At 31.3% G+C, this 8837-nt stretch overlaps 1 protein-coding gene across 2 annotated transcripts in view; it reads left to right on the top strand.

Annotated features, from left to right (window-relative positions):
- The window catches only part of LOC106458535 (low-density lipoprotein receptor-related protein 2-like), a 178518-nt gene that overhangs the window by 119398 nt on the left and 50283 nt on the right, over nucleotides 1-8837 (top strand). The window contains exons 36-42 of one of the 2 annotated variants that reach the window (XM_022384774.1): nucleotides 736-910; nucleotides 3004-3018; nucleotides 4000-4225; nucleotides 5249-5473; nucleotides 5814-5996; nucleotides 6447-6754; nucleotides 7009-7237. In XM_022384774.1, coding sequence (XP_022240482.1) covers nucleotides 736-910; nucleotides 3004-3018; nucleotides 4000-4225; nucleotides 5249-5473; nucleotides 5814-5996; nucleotides 6447-6754; nucleotides 7009-7237 — 1361 coding nt within the window. The remainder of the gene's footprint in view (nucleotides 1-735; nucleotides 911-3003; nucleotides 3019-3999; nucleotides 4226-5248; nucleotides 5474-5813; nucleotides 5997-6446; nucleotides 6755-7008; nucleotides 7238-8837) is intronic. The other variant, XM_013918054.2, reaches the window with a different exon arrangement.

Below are 8837 nucleotides of genomic sequence, written 5' to 3'. Positions count from 1 at the left end.
TATATATATATATAGAGAGAGAGAGAGAGAGATTTTTATCTTAAGTTTATTAAAATTCTTGCAAGCAGTGAAACTTGTCTTAGGTATTTTTTTTGAACCTGTCAGAACATCATGAAATTAGACTTTTCCATGATATTTGTTAAGGACAGTTAAGGTTAGTATTTATAGAAATTAACTTGTTAAAAATATTTTTAATTATTACAAAATATATTTATAAAACTATGTAGTATTTTTTTTTTCACTGTATACTTGTCAAAATTTGTTTTTAAAGATGTAAGGTACCTTAAGAGGGTAAGTGTTAAATTGCATCATATTCAATTAAAAGTATTGTATTTCAAATGTATGTAAACCTGAAATATTCTCTTACAAAATGCATTGCTACTTTGTCACTTGTTTCATCAAAGCATTGTTGATCCTCCCTAAATTCATCATGATACTTAAAAGTTCAGCCATAGATTCAACATATGGTTAAAAGTTAAGTTTAGCCTCTTAGAATAGATTTGATGTTTCTTATGAAATAGAAACAGAGAATCTGTCAAACATATTTCTACTTTCTACTTAACTGATAATATTCACACTATTCCTTAAAAGATAAACTAAATTTGGTGATAACATTTTTATAATAAATGAAACAAACTGAAAAATGTATTAACACTGAATTGATTGAAAATGGAAAATTAGGAAAAACTGCTTAATTTCTCACATTCTAATGAATTTGTTTTGTCTCTGATGTAGTAAGCTGTTCTGGTTGGATGAAGGTGGGGTTGGTGTTCCCCCCAAACTGGGAAGAGTTGACATGGATGGAAAAAACAGCACAGTTCTTGTGAAGGAAAGGCTTCATCATCTGGAGGTTCTTTCTGTTGATTTGGTGAACAAGAGATTATACTGGAGTCAAAGTTTTCCTGGCATTGTAAGTAGCTAAGTAATCAGCTATTTTTCTGGTGATTTCAGCCACTTAGGTTGTTTGTTACCAATAACTATTTGTATGATTTTTTAAAATATAAATGCAACTATCAGAATCATTTGGTTGCCCTGATGAATCCTACTTTTGTAACATATTTCTTGTGTATATGGTTACAGTTAAACAATACCTGTGAGTTGGAGAATCATATTCAACTCAAATTTGAGGCATAATGACCTAGAGATGTACAACCTGATATTTACTGTTTTGTTAGTCAGCAGAAGAGTGTGTTTGTATATTATATTTAATGGTATTTATCTTGTTTTGAAATTATTATTATATGTATTTAAATTTTGAAAAACATATGTATTTAGGATATTAACTACAATGTTGCATATGGCTCATTCATAGTGATAAACTTGAATTGAAAAAAAAAGGTATAACAAATCTTTGTTTAGAGCCTTATTTCACCACTTTTCTGGTATTATACATCTAATAGAGCTGTTCTTGTTTAAATGCCCTACTGGTTATTTCTGTCCTGTCTGTTACAGTATATTTTGTAAATTCTAGGTCCTCCTTGAATTAGTAACAAACTTAAGGTTTTCCTCAAGCAACATATGAAATAAGCCAGCAGTGCACACAATAGTTAAATTGGCTGTTCATTATAATTGTGTATAAATGATGGAAAACTTCCCTTGCCTGACCTTTAAGGATCTGGAGAGTGGCTGGGTAGATAATATAAAAACTTCAATGGTTACATTCATCAGTTTCTTATTTATGCCTCACACATTTATACTCGAGAGACCAACAATGTTTTTAACTCCCTTGGAGATTACAACTACTGCACATCAGGAAATGTTCAACCATATCTGGCCTGTTATGGCCAGGTGGCTAGGGTGCTCGACTCGCAATCTGAGGGTCGTGGGTTCGAATCCCCATCACCGCAAACATGCTCGGTCTTTCAGCCATGGGGGTGTTATAGTGTGATGACTAGCTGCTTTCCCTCTAGTCTTACACTGCTAAATTAGGGAAGGCTAGCGCAGATAGCCCTCATGTAGCATTGCGCGAAATTCAAAACAAACAAACAACCATATCTAATCTACCCCCTACAATGAATTCTCTGCTATCGACTGAGAGTATGTCATTGGTATTAAACATTTTAAATGCTGTGTTGAAAAACCAATCAGCAAGTTGCATCAACCATATCTGGTTCTCAGTGGCTTTGCCATGCATGTATGATGTCACAGCAAAACTTCACAGAGGACAGTCTTTTGCAGCATAGTGAAAACACACTGATTCATTTAGGCTTAATAACAAACAATTTGCTCAAACCAATAAAATTACTGTGGACACATCTTGTGGTATACGCTTTCAGTTACTCACATAAGAAGAGTTACTGAATCATCTAGGCAACAAAAGAACTTTGCAGATGATGATTTTATAAAACAAACCGTTTCATTTAGACAAAGAATATTGAAAATTTTACGAGTATCCTAGGCAAATTTTATGCTGAAATTAGACAGGTGCATACTTTATGCATCTATCGATATGATCTCATGATGATGGGCTGTTATATTTTGAAAATTACAGTCTTCAATGAAGTGTTAAACTTTAAGATTTACATGCAGTTCTGGGAATGTAAACGAAATATACTGTGTGATAGTGCTAATTAATTAGATTTTAGTAAAACTGAAAACAGAAGGGTGAAGGTAGAATAAAACAGTTAGTGATGTATGATTTCAAGCAACAGATCATTCACTAACTAAGCTAAGCAAACTTATGAACAAAATATTGACACAATTTTACCACAGTTATGATATGAGTAATAAAGTACTTGACCTGTCACAGCACACATGTGCTAATGTTTTGCCTACCAGCAATGCAAGTGCTGTTTGGGCAAGTGATCTTTGATGACAGGGTGGAGGCCCCTATTATGGGTTGCCTTTAAGGTTTTTGTAGGTTAGACTTACAGATTTATAATTTCATCTTGTTTTATAACTGGTTCTTTAGAGTTTGTTAAATGCATTCATAGAAACTAATATTTAATGTTAATTTTTGTGATAAAATGCAATATTTTGATTTTATTATGCTGCTAACTACAGGAAGTAAGAGGTGAGGTGAGTGTATTATTACACTAGAAAGGGTGATTTTTTTGTTTAGAATCTATATTCTCAACTTGAGAATAAGACATTGGTAGTAAAGATGTCAATTTGACTGACACATTGTTGGTTTCAAAATAAGTGTGCTTTATTATACACATTTATTTCACATTTTAGAGCAGTAACTGACACTGTATCTCCACAATATAGGCATTTCTTGACAAACGTGTTAAAACTTCCTTTTATAAAACTTTTGCATTTTTTTCTTAACAATAGTTTGTGTAATTTTAAAAGAAAAAACGTTTTACCAAATGTGCACAGGTAAAACTTAAAATGTATTGGTAATTATATTCTCTTTTAAATATGTATATATATGGAATAGTGCACCATTTTTATTCCTATTCTGGTAGGGTCTTAATTTTTCTATTTAACTTGTTTCCGCATAAATAGAAAGTTTTTAAAATGGGTGAAAGCTTTATAATTTAAATGACTAACGATACTAAGCTTATCAAAATTATCTTATAGAGCTGTGGCATAAATAGAAGAGTTTGTGTTTCTTAGCACTGTATATAACAATTATTAACATGATCTAAAAACATTGACTTCATCTTAATTGTAAGATTAATGCTGTTTTGTTTACTTGTATATAAAAACAAAACAAAAAAAACTGCATTCTTTTGTACATGTGTCCAAATCTCTTAATAATCAAAATAATCATGATGATTGGAAATCATTTGTTGTTTTTTTCTTCATTACGATAAATGGGGAAAAATATATATTAGTGTCATGTTTGTAGATTGAATCAGTCGAAATAATCATGATGATTGGAAATCATTTGTTGTTTTTTTTCTTCATTATGATAAATGGGGAAAATATATATTAGTATCATGTTTGTAGATTGAATCAGTCGAAATAATCATGATGATTGGAAATCATTTGTTTTTTTCTTCATTACAATAAATGGGGGAAAAAGTATATATATCAGTATCGTGTTTGTAGATTGAATCAGTCGATTTTGATGGTAACGACCGAAGGACCATCATTCCAGCAAATGAGGGTATCTCAAAACCACAAGGTATAGCAATCTACAACAACAGACTGTTTTACATTGATGTGATTTATGAAAAAATCATGAGAGTAAACCTACCAGATGGCAGTAATCCAACTGCCTTGGATGAAAACATGGACGATTTGTGTACCTTGAAAGTCTACAATAAGAAATTGGGTGAGTTTGTGATGACTGTTATTAAATGAGTGTGAGACAATGAATGTTTAACATTTCATGATCAGATTAATTAGTGTACAGATCAATATATTTGTAATCATGTTTTTAATTGTGTCAGTGTCCTCGTGCCTTAGCTGTCTCAATTTATTTGGTATCAGTGAATGATGTTACACATTTGTAAGGACTTAAGCTCTTTCTATAGGCGAATTTTCTGATAATCTTGTGCTGATTGTACAGGATGATTATACATAAAACTTTATATTTAAAATATTTGTATCTTAAACTACTTTTGATAGGTAATGAGCTTTCATCAGAGGTACAGGGGTTTCAAAAAATAGTCACAAAAGTTGTTTATGTGTTCTAGTATTATAAAATAGTATATCAGGCCTATCCTTAAATGAAACTACTGCAAGCATAATCTTTTTTTCTGGGCAGTGTTCATTTATCCTTGCAGTATTTAACACACATTGGTACACATATCACCAGCCTCACATTATTGAGTGAGAGAAAGGATAAAATAAAAGCAGTATTAGTTCCTGAGAAAAGTAATTTAGTGTGCAGAATGATTTTGAAACATCCTATAACATAAACATTTTTCATATTATGATTCCCATTATGCCTCTGCTTTTTAAGGTGTGTTCCTATTAAACATGGGGTTTTATTTATAATTCCCCTTAGTAATTAATACATGCTGGCTATTTTGATGTTTCTTACTATGAACACAACCTGATGTTAATTGTGAATTTGAAACTGAATAGTTAGTAGTTTGGTCTCTGATTAATTTATTGTAAATGATAATATCTTAACATGTTTCAAAGTATATGACATATAAGCTTCTGTGATGCAATTATAATATACAAAGATACAAAAAACACTCTTGCTAAATTTAATTAATAAATTGTTTATAACCAATAAAGTTGTGTAGTTTTTCAAGAGACAAACCTTTGTAATACATCAGCATTAAAAGTAATGAGGTATCAGCTACTTTACAGTGATTTGAGTGTTTTTATTTCCTTTAATCAGGTGTGGCAAGTCACCCATGTCAAAAGGGCAATGGAGGATGCCAACATATTTGTGTTCCTACAACAGCCACTGAACGTGCTTGTCTGTGTAGTACGGGATACCACCAGAAAGAAACCACGAAGTGTGAAGCATACACATCGTTTGCTGTAGTTTCGGAGTTAGATAAGGCCCGAGGATACAGTTTGGAAGATCATAGTGAAGCCATGCAGCCTATAGCTGGTTCAGGTACATTGCTTCAAAAAAAAAAAAGTGTTTTAGAGCGTATTAGTAATGTTCAGAAGAAACTTTTTGCAATTAACGAAATATTTTTTAAGCCATTATATAGTTACAGCATTTCATACAAGACTATTGTAATGCTTTAAAGTCAGATTAGTTAATAAATAATTTTTGTTTTATTAGCTATTTCTTGTTTAAATGCAAACTAGTTTTAATTTTTTCTCTGTTAGTATAGGCTATATTGTTATATGAAATTATGATTACAGATAATGTAGTTCACCAGTTTTATATTTTAGCTGATTTGCAGACATTTAGCAAATAATAAAAATAATTATTTTGTGTGCAATAGGCCACAATATCCTGCATCTGGATGTTCATGTCGTGAAAAATCACATTTATTGGGTGGAATTTAATCAAGGGAGTAGAAATGGAATTTATCGAGTTACACCTGATGGCACAGACCTTACCCATGTGATCTCTGATGGAATTGGGAGCAATGGAATTCGTGGTATTGCTGTGGATTGGTTAGCAGGTAAACTATATATGTGTGTGTGTGTCTATATATAATCTACAGCTCCTTTCTATTATTCAAAATTCTTTAGTAAAACATTTATATGTGGATGTATGTGCATGTATAAGACAGTTGGAAAACAACATTCTTGAATATTTAATAGATTTAGTAATTTAGTCTATCTTCTTTAAAAAATCTGAAGGTGAAAGAAAGGAATATCATGAGAACACTTTTGTAGAAATACACAAGTATATAATAATAATAATAATAATAATAATTGTTCAGATGTTATTATAGGGCATTACAATACCAGTGATTAGCCATTAACTTTTTAAGGTTAAGGAGCAGTGAAAAATAAAACTAAATTGTTGTGTGATCTAAAGAATAGTCCCGTTCATTGTACAGATAAAGTATATTAGATGTGTGTTATGAAATATTTGTGACACATTGTCTATTTATTTGTTTTTACAGAAAATCTGTATTTCACCAATGTGTTTCCGCATGAGACTTATGTAGAAGTGTGTTGGTTAGATGGTTCCCATCGCCTTGTCCTTTTGAAAACTACAACAGATTCACCACGAGAGATTGCTGTGAACCCTATAAAACGATTCCTGTATTGGATTGACTATGGACAGTACCCCAAAATTGAAAAATCACTCTTGGATGGAACAAACCGCACTCCAATTGTCGTTTCTGGTATTAGTAATCCACGAGACTTGACAATTGACATTACAACTCATAATGTGTACTGGGTTGACTCCAGGGAAGATGCCATTCAGGTAAAATAAATGCATTTGTATGTATCTGAAAAAACCTTCATGTAAAGTAAGTCTTTAAAAGAAATTTACAATACCTACCACTTTAAGACAGTGGTACAAAATTTTGATAAATAAAATAGCACTCGTTATTTATCTTTGTGTCGTTTTTTATTCACATTTATCTTTGGTGTGTTGTTTGCAAATTGTTCATATCTTTTAAATACACTGAAAGAAAATTATTAGTATTGTTGGTTGCATCACTTTTTGTTTTTCAGCGTGTGTCCTTTAGTGGTGGCAAAAGACAATACATTAGACGAAACTTGCCCAATCCAATGGGCGTAGCGGTATTTGGATTAGATGTGTACTGGGTGGATAGAAACCTTCGTACAATATTCAAGGCTACGAAACTTCCAGGAGACACATCTCCCCCAAAATCTGTCAAATCTGATTTGGACACATTGAGAGATATTGCAATCTTTGATAAGAATGCACAGCCTCCTGGTGGTACGTTTTATTTACTTTTTAAAAACTTTTCTTGTCATGGGTACATACTTTAGAGCACATATATAGAACATAGTATATGATATTTGTTTTTGACATAGTGTGATATTAAAGATAGGAGAATTTCAAGTTTTGTAACACCATGAAGAGTAGGATATTCTCCATTAAACTTTCTGAAGTTTCCAAGTTTGAGGTTGCAGATAAATAGAAGTATTGAATAATTTCTTCTTTTTATTGTGAATCTAAAGATAAACCAGGAACTGAGGGAGTTGTTTATCTGTGAACATGGTAGTGAAAGAGTTAACTCACAATATTTGTTTTATACTTTTATAAATTACCTGTTTGTGGATTAAGTGGGATTCGGTTGATTACTTTATTCCTAAGTCTGTAATAAGCAGGATAAGCTAACTTCATTTAAAAGTTGGTAAGCATAATTATGCAAGTCAAACTTTTCATAATGAGAGAATGCTCAGCACTGCCTGCTTGTTTTCAAAATTGCTTTTTAAACATGTGCAAGCTAACATTAATATCAAACAAATATTGCTTGACATTATAACAACCACTGCTTGTCATCTTCAAAGGATTACCACCAATTAAATGTGAGAGGAACATTTGTAATCAAGTGCCCAGTGGTAATGTTTTATAATACTAAAACAATGAAAACCTTATCTATAGCCTCAATAATGGTTTAGCAGAGCTTGTTTATTTGCTGTTAAGTACAAAGCTACACAATGTGCTCTCTGTGCTGTATCCACCACAGGTATCAAAACCTGGTTTTTAGCATTACAAGCCTTCAGGTTTATCACTGAGTCATTGGGGGATAGTTAACATAGTGTATCCTGAATATTTTGGGGTTCAACAACAATATGTTAATGACTTTCCAAATAAGGTAACATAAATCTTTAACATGTCTCCAAGAATAACATTTGCCTTTGTAAACAGTTGTTTTTGTTTATATGCTATATTACTCCTTAACTTATGTGAAAGCGGGTAGTTGCTTTGTTAAAGTTTGATTGTAATGCAGAAACAATTTATGTCAATGGACACACTTATTCTATATAACTTTCTTATAGATCTTCAAAATTAGGTTAATGATAACTTCTGATCATAGCAAGTTAGTTACTTAGATCAAAACTCAACCCAGTATTAAATATAATTTAAAAAAAAAACTATGTTCTTTCTTATGAAGATTAGAATACATAGTTTCTTCACTTGGGTACCCTCACTGTTAACAATATTTTCAGCTATAAACCCATTATTACTAAATATGTAGTTTTTATAAAGTTCAACAGTTTCAAATCTTTTTTTTTTCATAGGATATTTTATTTCATTTTGAATTATTGGTATTAATTTTTACTTTATTTTATATTAAGTTTATTTTTTCTCCGTAGTATGTATTTATTTATTTGTGTGTGTGAAAATATTTTTTATTTTGGACCCATGTAAAATATCACACATTCATGCTTAGTGCAATAATTTATTCTGAAGGAAAGTGTTACATTTTTTTTTTTTTTTACTTATTTGTAACCAACTGTGAAATTTACCTAACTTTAGTTGCTTACTTGCAATAAAATAGTTGCGTAAAGGTAAAAAGGGAACGTTC

Source organism: Limulus polyphemus, unplaced genomic scaffold (assembly GCF_000517525.1).
Source record: "Limulus polyphemus unplaced genomic scaffold, Limulus_polyphemus-2.1.2 Scaffold481, whole genome shotgun sequence".
NCBI lineage: Eukaryota > Metazoa > Arthropoda > Merostomata > Xiphosura > Limulidae > Limulus > Limulus polyphemus.
This window is presented reverse-complemented; position numbering and strand designations above follow the sequence as displayed.